Source organism: Chiloscyllium plagiosum, unplaced genomic scaffold (genome assembly GCF_037043375.1).
Source record: "Chiloscyllium plagiosum isolate Xiang-an unplaced genomic scaffold, Cpla_swu_hap1 HiC_scaffold_45, whole genome shotgun sequence".
NCBI lineage: Eukaryota > Metazoa > Chordata > Chondrichthyes > Orectolobiformes > Hemiscylliidae > Chiloscyllium > Chiloscyllium plagiosum.
In genome coordinates this window covers 881,011-897,865 of record NW_028270183.1, presented here as the reverse complement: position 1 = coordinate 897,865, position 16,855 = coordinate 881,011, and the positions used below count along the sequence as shown (strand labels likewise).

The 16,855-nt window shown below is 42.6% G+C and overlaps 1 protein-coding gene across 1 annotated transcript in view; it reads left to right on the top strand.

The window, feature by feature from the left end:
* Window positions 1-4,525: 4,525 nt before the first annotated feature.
* Window positions 4,526-16,855, top strand: part of LOC122552333 (choline transporter-like protein 2) — a 78,039-nt gene continuing 65,709 nt past the window's right edge. Inside the window, 1 exon segment of the mRNA XM_087983385.1 lies at window positions 4,526-4,619. Coding sequence (XP_087839511.1) covers window positions 4,595-4,619 — 25 coding nt within the window. The 5' untranslated portion in view covers window positions 4,526-4,594.

Here is a 16,855-nt window from a genome sequence, read left to right as displayed (position 1 = left end):
CACGCAGACACGGGGCGAATGTGCAAATGCCACACAGATAGTTGCCTGAAGCGGGAATTGAACCCAGGTCTCTGGTGCTGTGAGGCAGCAGTGCTAACCACTGCCACCGTTAAATTCCATATGCCATTCCTCAGCAATTTGGCCCATGCTATCCATTGTATATATAACTGACACAACAGTGGACCCAGCACTGATCCCTGCGGAACACCGCTGGTCACAGTGCTCCAGTTCAAAAAACAACCCTTCACCATCATCCTCTGTCTCCAACCGTCAAGCCAATTTTATGTCCAATTGACAAGTTCTCCCTGAATCCTGTGTGATCTAACTTTACTAACAAGGCTACCCATGCAGAACCTTGTCAAAGGCAAGTCCATATAAACAACATCTACTGCTCTGCTCTCATCAATCTTTTTGGTTATGTCTTCAAAAAGCTCAATCAAGTTTGTGAGACACTATTTCCCATATGCAAAGCCATGCTGACTATCCTTAATCGGTCCTCACCTTTTTAATTGAATGTATTTCCTAAATCTTAGAATTGTTAACAGTGAAGTTATCTTTTCATGAGAAGAGGTGCAAATATGCATCTCAGTCAGCTGAATTAAATATCCATTGTGTGTTTTTAAAATAAATACTTGGTCTGCTATTTATCTTGAAACAATTCACTTTTGTCTTTATGTATAGGAGAGTTTCAATTTGTATTTTTGAAAATAATTTGCATACAATCTGTATCATAAATGTGGGTAGGTTGCTTTATTTGTTTTGCTTGGATTTAATTGTTTTGATAAACTGGAATGAAGATATGGAGACAGACGAGAATCAATCCTGACCTGCGAATTGACTCTGTTGCTGATTATTTGAATAAAGTTGTGCTTACAGAATGTCTAAGTGAATAAGTTAGAGGCTGTCCTGAGTTTGGAAGGCATTCTATATCAAGTGATATTAAAAAAAAACTGAAGCTGATCTCAAACTAAGGAGAAGTTCTTGGCAAGTTTGAATCAATTGGTGACTGTAAAATTGCAAACAAGCTGCACAGTATGTGAAATAGCCCTCACCAAAATTGCAAGTTTATGTTTCATATTTTTTGACATTAGCTATAATACACATTCTGTTATATTTTTCTGTCCAATCAAAGCATTGTTTCTTGCGTGATTAATATTTCATTACAAGGATGAGAGGGAGTACATGGTATCACAGAATGTTACAATGTATACAAGCTATTCAATTTATGAACGTTTTTGCCCACAAGCCATTATGTTTAATCCCATCACTCTGGCTGTTCCCTCTTAGCTTTAATGTTTTTATTTTCCAAGCTACTATTCAATCCCTTTTCAAGTAGAGTGGTATACCACAAGGATCTGTGGTAAGGCCTCAACTAGTCGCTATGTTTATTAATGACTTAGGATAGCATATTTGATAGCTATACATCCAGGTTTTCTGATGGAACAAAGTTCAGTGGCATAGTAAGTGGTGTAAACGGGAGCTGAAAGTTCAGAGGAGACACCGTTAGCTTGAGTGAGTGAACAGAAGTGTGGCATATGGATTTGAACTGTGAAATCATCCATATTGGACCCAGAAGGGATAAATCCAAACAGTGGAGGACCAAAGAGATTCAGGGATATGTGTACACAAATTACATTTCAAAAGCTAAAGGTTACAGGAAAGGAACAATCAAGTACACTAATGAAATTTTAGTTTTAATTATGCAAGGGCTAAAATATTAAAGTTGAGTTGCAACTAAACAAAACCCTGGTTAGGCTGCATTCAGTGTATAGTTTTGGGCATTATACATTAGGAAATATTGGCATTGGATGGAATGGTCTGCAGGTTTACTGGAATGTTATGAGAGTTCCAAGGGTTCTTTTTTAAGGAGAGGTTACATAAACTAGGCTTCCATTTCTTGGTGGATATAAAGTTAAAGGTGATTTGTTTTTTTTTTAAGATTTGGTTCCCCATGGGAGACTGGTTAGCAAGATTAGATTCCATGGAATACAGGGAGAACTAGCCATTTGAATACAGAACTGGCTCAAAGGTAGAAGACAGAGGGTGGCGGTGGGGGGTTATTTTTCAGACTGGAGGCCTGAGAACAGTGGAGTGCACAAGAATCGGTGCTGGGTCCACTACTTATTGTCATTTATATAAATGGTTTGGATGTGAGCATATGAGGTATAATTAGTAAGTTTGCAGATGAAATCAAAATTGGAGGTGTAATGGACAGCGAAGAAGGTTAATTTACATTGGACAAACAGGCAGAAAACTAGCCACCTGGATACTTGAATACTAACTAGCCACAAAACGACTTGACCTTCTCTCACTAGTATCTTTACATACAGATAAGGAAGGACACCACTTCGACTGGGACAACACATCCATCTTAGGACAAGCCAAACAGAGATTCGCACGAAAATTTCCTAGAAGCATGGCATTCCAACCAAAACTCTACCAACAAACACATTGAGTTAGACCCCATCTACCACCCCCTGAGAAAAAAGAACAGGAAATGACATCACCACAGGAAATAACATCACCAACCCAAAGAAGCCCAAACATATAAATAAAAAACAGGAATCATGTACAGTGCTTCGCCTGAGGCCCACTGAAGATGTTAGATCAGAATGGTACTGGAAAAGTGCAGCACGTCAGGCAGCATCTGAGGAGCGGGAAAATCGACGTTTCGGGCAAAAGCCCTTCATCAGGAAGCCCTGGTGAAGGGCTTTTGCCCAAAACGTTGATTTTCCCGCTCCTTGGATGCTGAATGACCTGCTGTGCTTTTCCAGCACCACTCTGATCTAAACTCTGGTTTCCAGCATCTGCAGTCCTCACTTTTGCCCACTGAAGATGTTACCTAGTAGGGCAGACAAAACGCCTGGAAATGAACCTTCCAGCTCAGTTAGCAAACCTACATCCAGAACCTTAACCAGAGCTACAAATCTTCTCAAAACCCACTAGTAAAGAATAGTAATTGGAAAATTTGGGATTGAGGGTTGATAAATTTCCTGACCTGATGTTACTTGTAGCATACACAGCTGAGAATCAATGGATTTGATGTATTTGGATTTTCAAAATGTGTTAGCTAAGATCTCAAACATGACGTTAGTAAATAAAATTAGGACACATTCGATTTGGGTCAAATATACTATTATGGATTGACAATTGGTCAATAGAAAGCAGAGGGTGGGAATAATTTGATCATTCTCAGGCACGGCGGCATGGCGGCTCAGTGGTTAGCACTACTGCCTCACAGCACCAGGGACCCTGGTTCAATTCCCACCTCGGGCAATTGTCTGTGTGTGGAGTTTGCGCATTCTCCCAGTGTCTGCATGGGTTTCCTCCAGGCACTACGGTTTCCTCCCACAGTCCAAAGATGTGCAGGCCAGGTGAATTGGCCATGTTAAATTGCCCATAGTGTTAGGTGCATTCGTCAGAGGGAAATGGGTCTGGGTGGGTTATTCTTCAGAGAGTCGGTTTCCACACTGAAGGGAATCTAATCTAATCTAATAGGATGTTACACCTGGGGTCCCATAAGGATCAATGCTAGGACTACAACAATCCATGTCAATGATTTGAATATGAAGACTAATTGTAATATTTCCAAGTTTGCTGATGACACCAAACTGCAAGGGAATTTAGAGTCACAGATCTCAGCACAGAGAAAGGTCCTTTGGCCCATCACCTCCATGTCAAACAAAAACAACCATCCCATTTTCCAGCACTTGGCCCATAATTGTGTACCCCTTGGCTTTGCAAGTGCATATCTATCTACTTCTTAAATGTTATGAGTTTCTGCCTCTACCACCCTTACACGCAATGAGTTCCAGATTCCCACTACCATCCAGGTGAAAAGTCTTTCTTCACAGGTTCTCCTTTCCTTGACATCGATACACCCCCATTCCCCTGCCCCCTCCCACTCCGTCATTGATTCCTCCATGAAGGGTAAAGGATTTTCCCCGTCGTTTCAATCTCTGCCCCTCATAATTTTACACGTTTCAATCATGTCCCTAGTCAGCCTCTCTGCCTCTTACAAAACACCCAGTCTGCATAGGTTAAGCTTATGACTTACAGTTCAAGAAGGCTGCAAGATGCTTCAAAGCTTGAATTGGATGGACACTTCAACAGGCAAATTTTGCTGAACCCGAGGGAAAGGGGGGGATTTGGAATTAGTGGATAGTTTTTCTGAAAGAGCTAACACGGATATGAGGGGCTGAATTCCCTCCCTTATATTGTTTGGGACTTGTAAAGGTTTTGCAGTGTTGGAGTTGAGATCCTATCAATAGCTTAGTTTTTGCAAGGCTGTATATTTGGAGGGTGCGGTTGTAACACTAGGGAATACATTCCAATAGAGTAACGGGACAAGCTTGTGACACACCCCTCTCTGATAATTGGGCAGTTAGAATGTCAATCGGAGGGTCCACCAATCTCCAGGTACCTATTGGTTGGTCTCGCGATGTGGAACCCCCCCCTCGTTACTGATTGGACGGTCCCGCCCACAGATGGCATCGTGGATTTGTGACGGAGAGAGAGCGAGCGCGCGAGCGGCTGGAGCCGAGACCGGGACCGGGACCGGGACCCGCGGGAGGAGGAGGAGGCGGCCGCCGCCATGGCGGGTAGTGAGCAACTGCAAGGTCAGTTATTGTGTCTCCATCTGTCTGTCTGTTTTTTACAATCTACTCAGGGAGACCCGGGCTCCTGAACACATTACCCCCCCCCCCCCCCCCCCCCAGACCATGGACCTCACCCCCAATCCCCAGACCATGGATCTCTCCCCACCCACCCCCCCACCTCATCCCCCACCCCTCCACACCCCCCCCCGACAATGGACTCCAGGACCTCAATCCCCAGACCATGGATCTCTCCCCACCCCACCCGATCCCACCCCCCACCCCCCACCCCCCAGACAATGGACTCCAGGACCTCAACCCCCAGACCTTGGACCTTACCCCCCCCTCCCCCCTGACCAGGGACCCCAGGACCTCTCTCTTTCTCCCCCCCCCCCCCCCCCCAGACCATGGACCTCGACCTCGACCTCGACCTCGACTTCACCCCCACCCTCCAGACCACGGTCCTCACCCTCCAGACCACGGTCCTCACCCTCCAGACCACGGTCCTCCCTCCCCTCCTCCCTCCCCTCCTCCCTCCCCTCCTCCTCTATACCTGAGCCTCTGGTCCTGAGGACCCCACCTGTGTAATCTCCGTCTCTGGCCACCAGGATCTCATTCCAGATCTAGGTCTAAATTCTAGGACATGGTCCTCAAGACTTTACCCACTGAACTCCAGGGTCCAAATGCACTAAACTGCCCTGTGGTCAACCACTTCAACTCCCCTCTCCTGCTCCCCCAAGGATATACAGGCCCTGGGCAGTCTCAACTGCCAAATCCAAGCCACCTGACATCTGGAGGAAGAACACTTTATCTTCAACCACATGGGCTCAAGAACAACTTCACCAGTTTCCACATTTCCCTTTCTCCAACTCGGCACCACCCTCTTGACCTGTCCTACCTGCCCATCTTCCTTTCTTCCTATCTGCTCCACCCTCTCCACTGACCTATCACTATTACCCCCCACCTGCATCCACTTATTGTCTTCCCAGTTACCCCTCTCTCTCTCTTTTCTCTCCCCCCCCCACTGCCCTATTTATCTCCCAGCCCCCTTCCTCCCCCTCATTCCTAATGAAGGGCTTATGCCTGAAATGTAGACTCTCCTTGGATGCTGCCTGACTTGCTGTGCTTTTCCAGTCCCACACTTTTCAACTCCAGGGTCTAAAACATTGTCCTCAGGACCACACTGCAGAACCAGGTTGTAAACCCCACCTAGGACCTCACTCCCCAAACCCCAGGGTCCAAACCTCAGCTCCAAGCCCCCAGGATCTTACTCCAGCTGAACCCCAACCCTCATGATCCAGAGGACTACACTCTGGCAACCGGTTCTTGAGGTCACACTCTATTTTCTGAACCTGAGGAATTGAAAGAATAATGTGAAGTGAGTCACATTTTCCAAGACAAATGGAAGACTCAGTTCTTGAGTGAAAATTGAGAATGTCACTTGTTTTGCAGTCAGAACAGTATAGTGGAAAACATGTTGCTGGTTTAATTTTCCTCAAAAATAAAAGTTCACATGAACATTCCCTGCATTAAATAAATTCAAAATGATGTTTTTAATCCATCAGGGTGCAATCAGATGTACGTTGTCTTGATTGTTTTCTACTGGGTCCTTTCCATTTTAAAGAAATCCACTGTATAATCTTGTTTTTTGACAGTTGGTAGATCTGTACTGCTGAGTATTTCTGACAATTTTTAGGTTAATGTTTTTCTTGCTATGAGTTCTAGAAGTAAGTTTGTCAGCATTTCAATGAAAACGGATAATTAATATAGGTTCCAACTAGATACCTGGCCTGAAGTTCTTACTTGCTTTTCTCTGTTTGTATTTAAATTGAAAATCCTTTCTTTCTAATCTTTGGGACCTTTTGTGAAAAGTGACTTAGATCATTGAGCCGTTAAACTCCAAGTGCAGCAAACTGTAATGATTGGCCAATAGTGTTTCAACATGTCTCATCTGGCTTTTAAATATTGAATACACCATATATACCACAAGCCTTCCTATTTGCTTAGTCATTAACTACTGTTAACATTGAAGAAAATGTAACTTTTCATACAGGAGAATTAACTGATAAGCTGAAATATGACCATGCGAAATACAGTTGGTTTCCTGGGAGTTTGCATTACTCCCCTCAGTGTAGTTAGATTTCAAAGATCATTGTTCTGATGTTTTGAGCTACGTGGACGTAAATTTTCCAAGATGGACTTTATTGAAATGTTTCTAATTTAGGATGGCTACCATTTGTAGTTTTCTTCCATCCCCTGAATGAATATCAACTGGAGATGATGGTATCCGTATTAATCAGTTGTATCTATTCCTGTGAAGAATTGCTTAGCTTCACTCTGGCATCAGTGCTATCATGAAGAGAGATTGTATTCCTGTCCAGCCTCACCCCTCAGGATTTTATTAACATGTGTAATACCTGGTGAAGGTAGTCACTGTAATCTGGCCAGAGATCTCAGTCACCCCGTCTGCTGTTAAGATTTAGATTAATTTGTTGTATCAGATTTCTTACTGTCCTAAAGGTGCAGTTTCCTGTTGATGTTCAATTGCACTGATGTCAGCTTCCCTACCATATGTCATCCAAGTGACCAATCTTCAAATGTCAGTCTGAGGTTTTACTATGGAGACATCATAGCCAGGTCCAGTCATGTTTTTCCTCATGTTCATACATTTACACTTCCAGTAACTGATAACTGAATAGTGACTGGGAACAGATATCCTGGTTGACTTTTTCCAATTCCTAGAGCTGCACTGTTGTGATGTCTGTTGTGCCCCTACCCTGCCTTGGTTAAGATTTGCTAGCAATCTAAATTAAAGCTCAAACATTAGCAAAGACGTAACTGAAATGACAATTGTGTTGACTGGTGGAATGTCACTCGTTCAAGATTATTTTGTGATCTCTGCATGATCATAGTATTACTGGGAGTTTGAGAACACAGCGTTCAGAATATTATCCAAAAAGGCATGTAAATTCCAGGTTATTCAGAATTAATGTTTGGAGCCAGTCAACTTGGCTCTGATCTGTTATTGTGTTGAGGTACAACTTGAGCTGTAGCTGGTATTTTGACAGTATATTCAATATTTTGTCAGTGTTCCCAGGTAGGGATCAGATTGAAATTAGCGCTGAAAGTGTGTTGCTGGAAAAGCGCAGCAGGTTTCCTGAAGAAGGGCTTATGCCTGAAACGTCGATTCTCCTTTCCCTGGATGCTGCCTGACCTGCTGCGCTTTTCCAGCAACACATTTTCAGCTCTGATCTCCAGCATCTGCAGACCTCACTTTCTCCTCAGATTGAAATTAGTATATCTGGCTAATTTTGATGTGATAATTCAAGTGTATAAGTTGTTATGATCAACATAATTTTCTTAATACTCACTGATAACATGATGCAGAAACCATAACAGAAACAAAGATATTTTGTTTGTTGGTTAATCAGTTAGTTATCCACAATATAGGACCAGGCTCTGTCAGCCTCTTGAGCTTGTTCTGCCAAACAGTTAGATTTGTACCTCAGCTTAATTTACCTGTCTTTGCTACATATTCTTTATCCTTAGGCTGTGTAGATCTCTTGATCTCGGTCCCAGCTGTTTCAGTTGAACTCCAGGATGCAGAGCTATTTTAGGGTGAGAAAATGTTAGGTTCTCTCAACTTTTTCTGTGAAGAAGTGGATCACTCCTTGATTGTCTAGTTTTAAGAGTATTCCCTTTTTCTTGATTGACTAACCAGAGGAAATAGTTCTTCTTTACCTTTATGGGTGCTGTGCTTTTTATCATCATAAATAGTTCACATTGATCACTTGTCAACCATCCTAACTCGAATGCAAACCAGGATTCCAGTTTATAGCCAGACAGCTGTGTTATTAAACACTTGGAGAGAGGATCTTGTCAGTGGCCACTGGAATTAAGTTAATTGCAAGCCTCCAACACAAATTGAGCAATTAATTTTATTATTTAATTTGAAAATTTAGTAGAAATATTTTGACAGGCAAAATGTTTAAACAGAGTTGTTAGTGTAATGCCTTACCGCACCTTTTAGATACCTCTGTTTGCTTTAGCTATGGGAGTTCTATCCGATTGTAGTTAGTCAGTTTGTTCATCTGGAAAATGATGTTTCCCACAATAGACAATTTCCTGGGTTCTGTTTCAGACTCTTGGCCTGCATTATAACCATCTGAGAGAGAAGACGTGAGTGCAGCTAAGTGAGGCTCATTAAATAGTGCCTTTAATATAAGGTAAACTGAAAACCAGCTTGTTTCAAAGATAAGTGAAACTTTTACTTGGGTTGCATTGAATAAAGAAAGTCAACTAACATCACTAAAGTGGTAACAGAGTTATCTTGTTAAATATTACAGACAATTTATGGTTAACTGGGAATATTAACATCTGTGCTTGTTTTTCTTCTTGAGTACTGGGCGTGACAGACATCTGTACTGAAACAGTTGAGACAAAATACTGAAAGCTGTTGATAATTGTCTGTACCTGCCTTTGGTATCTACTTTGGTGCCAGGAATGACTGTGTAGTGCAGGCAACAAGTTTCTACCTGCCTTGTTTGTTGCAGCAAAATTACATCCGGAAACATGTCTTTGCCTTCAGTTGTTAAATCATCCAGATTTTTCCTTGAGTCACCCTCAATCATCGATCCTTGCCCAAACTGAATGAACAAAACAACACTTCAGACCTAGATTTCAGTTGAGCATGCAGGCTGGGACAGTTAACTCAAACTAAGGGGAATTGTTCATAACAAGCATCCTGTACTTCTCTGTTCCCAAAGAAGTTCATCTTGCTTCTTTGGAGATGCAGTTACTATTACAAAGGGCAGCTGAAGAAAGCAAGAATTACAGAAGGAAGATTTTTTTCAAAAAAAAATGTGGAATGGATTACTGCTATGAATGGTGGAACCAGAAACCACAGTTGTGTTTTAGACAGAATTCAGCACATTCTTTCCGACAAATAAAATTCTAGGTTCTTCAAACTTAGAACTGTACAGCACAGGAACAGGCTCTTCGGCCCATGTTGTACAGTACATGATGCCAAATTTAAACTAATCCCTTCTGCCTTTGGTCTATATTCCTCCCTTCTTTGCTTATTCATGTGCTTATCTAACAGCCCTTTAAATGCCTCTGACAGCACCTTGAACAGTGCCTTCCAGACTCACCACTCTTGTGCAAAACAAAATTGCCCCACATTTTCTTTGATTCTCTCTGCCTCCATCGCTCAAGTGAAAACATCCTAGTTTTTCTAGCCTCTCCTTATAGTTTATACTCTCTAATCCAGGCAGCATCCTGGTAAACCTCTTCTGCACCCTCCCGAAAGTCTCCACATCCTTCTTGCAATGTGGCCACTTGAATGCAACTCAACACTCTAACTGCCTAACTAAAATCTTTTAAAGCTTCAACATGACATCCTGACTCTTGTCCTTAATGCCCCAGCCAGTAAAGGTAAGCATGTCATTGGATGCCTTTACCACCCTATCTACTTGCATGGCCACTTTTAGGTAGCTATGGATTTGAACCTCATGATCCCTCTATACGTCAATTCTGGTCGGGGTCCTGCCATTAACTGTATACTTTCCTTCATATTTGATCTCATAAAGTGCAACATCTTATACTTGCCAGGATTAAATTCCATCTGCCATTTCTACATCTATATTTAAACTTATCCTTATCCTGCTATATCCTTTGACAACGTTTTACACTATTCACAAATTCACTGAACTTTGTGTCGTCTGCAAACTTACCAATCCATCCCTCTGTTTTCATCCAAGTCACATAAACAGCAGAGGTCCCAGTACGGATCCCTACAGAACATCACCAGTCATGGACCTTCGGCCAGAAAAACACCCTTCCTCCACTACTGACTTTTCTGGGCAAGCCAGTTCTAAATCCAAGCAGCCACGTCATCATGGATCCCATGCATCTTAATCTTCTGGATGAGCTGACCTTGTTGAAAGCCTTACTAAAATCCTTGTGGACAAGATCCATTGCTCTATCCTTAGTCATCTCCTGAAAATTCACTCAAGTTAATAAGATATGGCTGGCCCTGCACAAAGCCATGCTGATTGCCCCCAATTGGGCCATGCTCTTCCAAATGGGTGTAAATCCTCTCCAGTAGCTTCTTAGCCACTGAGGTGAAACTCACCGGTCTATAGTTTCCTTGATTATCCCTATTTCTCTTCTTGAGCAGTGGAATAACATTAGCTACTTGCCAGCCCTTCGGGACCTCTCCAGTGACTAGCGAGGAGACAAAACTCTTGGTCAAAGTCCCAGCCCCTATCAATAACCTGGGGCAAGTGCCATCGAGCACTGGGATCCTATCTACATTAATGTTCTTCAAGAGACCTAACACCACTTCTAGATCTCAAACTGCCCTATCATATTAGTGTGCCCCACACTAATCTTGCTGTCTTCCATGTCCTCCTTGAGTGAATACTGACACACAGTACTCATTGAAGATCTGACCCACATCTTCTGCCTCCAAGCACAAGTTCCCTTCTTTATCCTGGAGTGGTCCTACCCTCTCCCTAGTTATCCGCTTGCTTTTAATATATGTATAGAATGCCTTGGGTTTCTCTTTCACCCTACTTACCAAGGTCATTCCACGGCCCTTTCTTGCTCTCCTAATTGCCTCCTTGAATACTTTCCTACTTTCTTTATATTCCGCAAATGCTCTGTCCAATTTTTAGCTTCCTGAACCTTACATATGCATTTTTTATTTTTGACTAAATTCACAACCTCCCTCATTATCCATGAGTCCTATACCTTGCCATCCTTGTCCTTTCTTCTTACTGGATCATGCCAGTCCTGAACTCTGATCACAACTTTAAACAACTCCCAAATGTGAAATGTGGACTTGCCCGATAACAGCTCCTCCCAATTAACATTCCCTATCTCCTGCCTAATACTACTGACTAAGTTTGCCCTCCTCCAATTTAGTACCTTCCCACAAGGTCCTGACTCATCCTTTATTCATAGTTTTCTTAAAATTTAAGGAGTTATAATCACTATTTCCAAAATGCTCTCCCACTGAAAGGCCAGTCGTCTGGTTAGGCTCATTAGCCAATACAACATTCAGTATGGCACCTCCTCCATTTGGACTATCTATTTACTGTTTCAAGAAACCCCCTTGAATTCTGCCCCATTTAAGCCTTGTGTTCTAAGGAAGTCCCAGTCAATCTTGGGGATGTTAGTCACCCTGTTGTTTTTGCATTTTTTCATATTCTGCCAACATATCTGTTCCTAGATGTCCTGGTGGCTGTTAAGAGGGCCTATGCTATAGTCCCATCAGAATGATTGTACCTTTCTTGTTTTTGAGCTGTACCCATATTTCCTCAGTAGATGAGCTTTCCAGTATGTCCTCTGAGTGCAACTGACATTCTCCCTGATAAATAATGTAACACCTCCAACTCTTTTACCTCCTTCCCTATCGCGTCTAAAACAATAAAAACCTTGCAGCTTTGAGTAAACACTCTTATCCAGATCTCTGTAATGGTCACAACATCATAGTCTCATGTGCTGACCCAGACTCTAAGCTCATTTGCTGACCCATAATACTCTGAGTTGAAATAAATATACTTTAGCCCATTAGTACTATCGTGTTTATTAACCTGTCTCTGCCTGTCTTTTCTTTCTGTTTTCTGGTCCTAATATCTACCTTCCCCTCAATCCCTCCAATTGCTGACCTGCTGCTTTGATTCCAAGCCCCCGCCACTCGAGTAGAAATCCTTCAGAGTCGCATTAGTGAACCTCCCTGCAAGGATTTTGGTTCCCCTTCAGTTTAGGTGCAACCCATCCTTCTTGTACAGGTCCATAAGACCATAAGACATAGGAGTGGAAGTAAGGCCATTCGGCCCATCGAGTCCACTCCGCCATTCAATCATGGCTGATGTGCATTTCAGCTCCACTTACCAGCGTTCTCCCCGTAGCCCTTAATTCCTCTAGACAACAAGAATCTATCAATCTCGGCCTTGAAGACATTTAGCGTCCCGGCTTCCACTGCACTCCGTGGCAATGAATTCCACAGGCCCACCACTCTCTGGCTGAAGAAATGTCTCCGCATTTCTGTTCTGAAATGACCCCCTCTAATTCTAATTCTGGGGTAGGTCACCCCTACCCCAGAAGAGGTCCCAAAGATCTAAGAACCTGAAACCCTGTTCCCTGCACCAGCTTCTTAACCATGCATTCATCTCTCCTGTCTTTCTATTCCTTGCCTCACTGGCGTGTGGCACTGATAGTAATCCAGAGATTGCTACTCTAAAGGTCCTACTCTTTAGCCTTTTTCCTAACTCGCTGTCCTCACTACACTGGATCTCATCCCTCTTTCTACCAATGTCATTGGTACCATTGTGCACAACGACCTCTGGCTGGTCACCCTGTCCCTTAAGAAATTTCATTTCTTAGGAATCCTTGGAGGGAATCCTGGGGATTGGAGGGCTGGATAGAAACAAGGAGCAAGAGTAGGTCATTCGGCCCTTCAAGCCTGCTCTACTATTCAATATGATCATGGCTGATCATCCAACTTAGTCCCCAGTTTCTGCCTTCTCCCCATATCCTGTTATTGCTTCAGCCTTGAGAATGATAATTAACTCCTTGGAAACATCCATTGTGATAGCCTCAGCCACTTTGTGACAGTGAATTCCATAGGCTCACCACATCCTTGGATGAACAAAGTTCTCCTCATCTCAGTCTTAAATGGCCTACCCTGTACCCTTAAACTGTGACCTCTAAATATCCTCTAGTAAAAATCATATACATTGATATCATCAACCAGGAAGCATTATGGAACATCCTTCTCTGCTTTAGCTGCACCATGAAGCTTGTCACTAAGACAACCCAAAGTATACTAATGAGTTAATTGGTTATTTTTGAAAATTGTTGCACTGGAGTCTAGGCCTAGTAGGTACCTTGAGTCCTTCTGCAACTGAAACTGCTGGAATTAATTGTAAAAACTGGGAAAGTAGGAGATCAGAGTTTGGCACTATTGTGTGGTTGTTCTCAGCTGATATCAGTCTTGAAGATAATACATTATAAAGAAGTGATTTGGAGGAGCTGGTGTTGGACTGGGGTGGGTAATGTTAAAAATCACAACACCACGTTATAGTCCAACAGGTTTATTTGGAAGTGCTAGCTTTGAAAGCACTGTTTCTTTATCAGGTCGAAAACTAGTGCTTCCAAATAAACCTGTTGGACTATAACGTGGTGTTATGTGATTTTTAACATTTTTTTTACCCTGATTCTTTAGTTTTGGAAAATTTGGCTAATGTGAGTAAAATTGCACAGAAATGTAGAAATGAAATTTTAATCTTTGAGAGGATTATCTCAACACATCAGTAAATGTTTCAACTAAAGCTGGAGTGCTTATTGGTATTTCAGCAAAGGCTGTACCTGGATTAAGGACAGAGTGCTGGAGGGGCTCAGCAGGTCTGGCAGCATCTGTGGGAAAGAGAAACAAGACAATGTTACAAATATGGTTTGATTCTTTGGAATCGTCTGTATTATCTGGTTAGATTTGGGGGCAGGGAAAAAGCACTAAGTGGACGAAAATCATCCGTGAGGAAAGTTGAAATATTTGCCTTATGATAAAAGGCATTGCCTGTTGGTTTGCTCAACATGCATTTCTTAATGTTTTCACTTAGGTTTTAATTGTGATTTTTTTTTTATACTTGGATATTGAAAGTGTTTGATCAAAGACTGCAGAGGGTGGGGATTTTGTACATTTTACAGACAAACCCAACACTAGTCTCAGAAGGGTGTTCTTTCCCACTGAGCACCATTTTTTTTTCGCAGAAAGGTCAGGAGGAAATCATGAGCGTCGATGTAACCCACAATTGGGTTACAGAGAATTAATGCTTGTCAATTGGGAACTTGGTGTTATTTCTGGTGGGGACTAGATTTCAGTTCAGCCCAGAAGAAAGCCCTGATGACTAGGTTTTCTGATTTGTTCTCAGCATTTGAGTGATGTTGACATGATCAGAAGTTTTAATTTCTCACTTTTATGGTGGAGAGCCTCACCCTGAATAACTGTGTCTGGTTCTGGGTGGGTGGAAGGGGGGGAATATCCAGATCTCTGATCCTGTGATGATAGAACAGCATGCATTCAAATTGGGATGTGATATTTCTAGGAAGTTGAGATTACTGTCCAACTATAGTTACAATGTTCATTAGGGTAAAGGGAAATAATTTCAGGGCACCATTCTTTTACTATCGAGGTGACTGCTTATATTTCCAGTCTATAAGGCCTGTTTCCAATTGCTGAGCTCTGGTTTTACTCCCTGTCGAGTTACCTCGCTCCATTCTGCTGGGTCATTTCAGTGGAAGTAGGATTGACCAACAGGACTCCCCAGCCGCATGTGATAAGTGATCAGGATCTGGCAGGACCTCAAGTCTGATTAAATGAGGCTGATAAGGATTTCCCTGTTGATGTCTAGTTTCCAGTGGCATTGGTGACTACTGTGGACACCCAACTGCAGGCCAGGATAGGGGAACAGTCTAGTGACATGTCCTGGAAGATGAAACTAATTTTTTAATTAATGATTTTAAAAACTCTTGGAAGAAGGCATCCACATTGAAACACACACACTGACTTACCGTTCCTTACAGCCTGCTGCTGCTGCTGTCAAGCTAAGAAATGCCTGATTGGTCCTGCAGTTTAGAGACCTCCCTCTCCCCCACCCAGTACCTTTTAAGATGACTTGGAATCTAGCTTCATGCCACTTAATGGGATGGCATCAGGAAAATTCCAGCGAGCAGGAGACTCTTCCCAAGGCCAGTTCAAGATATAGAAATGAGAATGTGTATCTGGTATGAGCAGGTAGGGAAAGAGTTAAGTTCTGAATTTTGTGAAACAAGAGGTTCGGCTGAGCATGACTCGGATCAATTAAGAACTTGCAGTTAACAATGGGGTGTTGGAAGCAAGGGTAATGGTGAAAAAGCATTATTTAGAGCCATTTAACAATATTGGAAGCATTCAATATGTAAGGTCAGTTTCACAAAGTCAAAAGTATTCATTAAGTGAAGCCAGTTAAAGTTAAGAACATTCATTGTATAACACTAGATGGTTTAATCTTTGCTATTGACACTCTCTGATTGTGATGGTCACCCAATTAATATGTATGCTGCCTTATCTGGATGCTCCTCCCAGTAAAATGATTATATAATTCATTAAGAAACTGCTGTTTGAGAGGGAATACCCATGTCTCTGTGCACATGGGCAATCGTTCTCGCTCCCTCCAGGGCATGGAATAAAGATGGAGGAAAGACTATACGCTGTCTGAGCATTTTGCTTCGACTGAGGAGGGGGAATGGGAAGACAGAAACAGTCTGGCCTCCTGCTTCCCCTCCCAGAGGGAGATTTCAGTCTGCCGAACCAAACTGGTTATTTGTTATTACATGGTGGAGAGAGCCTAGTTGGAATGAATGCTTGTTTACTTGTTCAGTTTGGTCTTGGACCTGGTATGCAGGACAGCCCCAGCTTAGCTGTCCAATCCACTAAAATAATTGAACATGTCTTGTAATGTGTGATCTCATTCCTTCATCTAGATGCTGATGTCAGCCTTTGGATCTGAATTGAATAAGAAATCATTACATTTACTAATTAAATCTGAATTGGACAAATATGTTTGCACAGTGTGAGCAATCTGTCGTAAATGGCTAATGGGTAGGTGCTTAAACTGCACTATCGCCACCAGTGAGATTATGTCCACTTGAAGTACTCGCTGATGGTAAAGCATTGGGCCTATTACTCAGTGTTGATGAGCTCTGCATTGTTGTCGTCTACCAGCCCCGAGACCTGTTTTCTACGGTTTCATTGCCAGACAATGCTAATACCACATTTTCCATATCGAGAAATGATTCCACAGGTAACACTGACTCAGTAACTTTTCCCTGATGGTTGTGGTTTACATGTAAGTGCAAATCCTGTTGTTAGGAAATGTAATCAGCACTGTTAGTCCAGTTTGAACTGTTCCCTGCTTGAATCTATAAGGATGCACCTTTTAGCAGTTGTCAGTGGCGATGACCATTAAACTGGTAACATTGGCCCTTGCTTTCTCCTGGGAAGGTATAAAAGTGAGGGAGGGTGCAGTGTGAGACATTAGGGGTTGATTTCATTACCAATTGCTCTTGCCTTTGACAGGCTAAGTTTTCTTTTGTGTAGATGGGGCTCAAAGTTTGCTTGGGTTGTGTTGGTCAGTGTGCCAGGGGCTCAAATACTCTTCCAGTCTTGATTAGAGACCTTCACACTGCCGCCCTCTCCTTATTCAGTAGGTACA